The following is a 383-nucleotide window of genomic DNA, read 5'->3' on the forward strand; positions in this document are numbered from 1 at the left end:
AACAAGATACATAAAAATAAAAAATAAAAAAAAATCAAAGAACTAACCAGAGTGATCAAATGGTCACATTCTTCGTCAGTTAAAAACTTCTTGTATATAAAAGCCCTGCATGACATCACTCACCAAATTATATTATTACTGCTAAGTTAACTATTATTTATAATAATAAAATGAAAATAAATAAATAAAAATTACCCTTTGGAAAAATTAAATAGGGGAAAAGGGGTTTTATACCTTGGTTGCCACGATAGCTGAATGACCCTTGTTGGATCAAACACTGAAGAACCACCTCTGTTCAATCTAAGAAGCGATCCATGCCTATATGAACAATAAAAATATTATAATAAGAAAAAAAAAACTAAAAATAATAACAAAGTAGGGTG

General features: G+C 27.9%; 1 protein-coding gene across 1 annotated transcript in view; it reads right to left on the minus strand.

Moving 5' to 3' along the window:
- The window catches only part of LOC107471083 (probable prolyl 4-hydroxylase 6), a gene marked incomplete in the record, with an annotated part of 3,352 nt that overhangs the window by 2,548 nt on the left and 421 nt on the right, over nucleotides 1-383 (minus strand). The window contains 2 exon segments of the mRNA XM_021132508.2: nucleotides 48-105; nucleotides 235-318. Coding sequence (XP_020988167.1) covers nucleotides 48-105; nucleotides 235-318 — 142 coding nt within the window.

The sequence above is a fragment of the Arachis duranensis genome, chromosome 10 (assembly GCF_000817695.3).
Source record: "Arachis duranensis cultivar V14167 chromosome 10, aradu.V14167.gnm2.J7QH, whole genome shotgun sequence".
Taxonomy (NCBI): Eukaryota; Viridiplantae; Streptophyta; class Magnoliopsida; order Fabales; family Fabaceae; genus Arachis; species Arachis duranensis.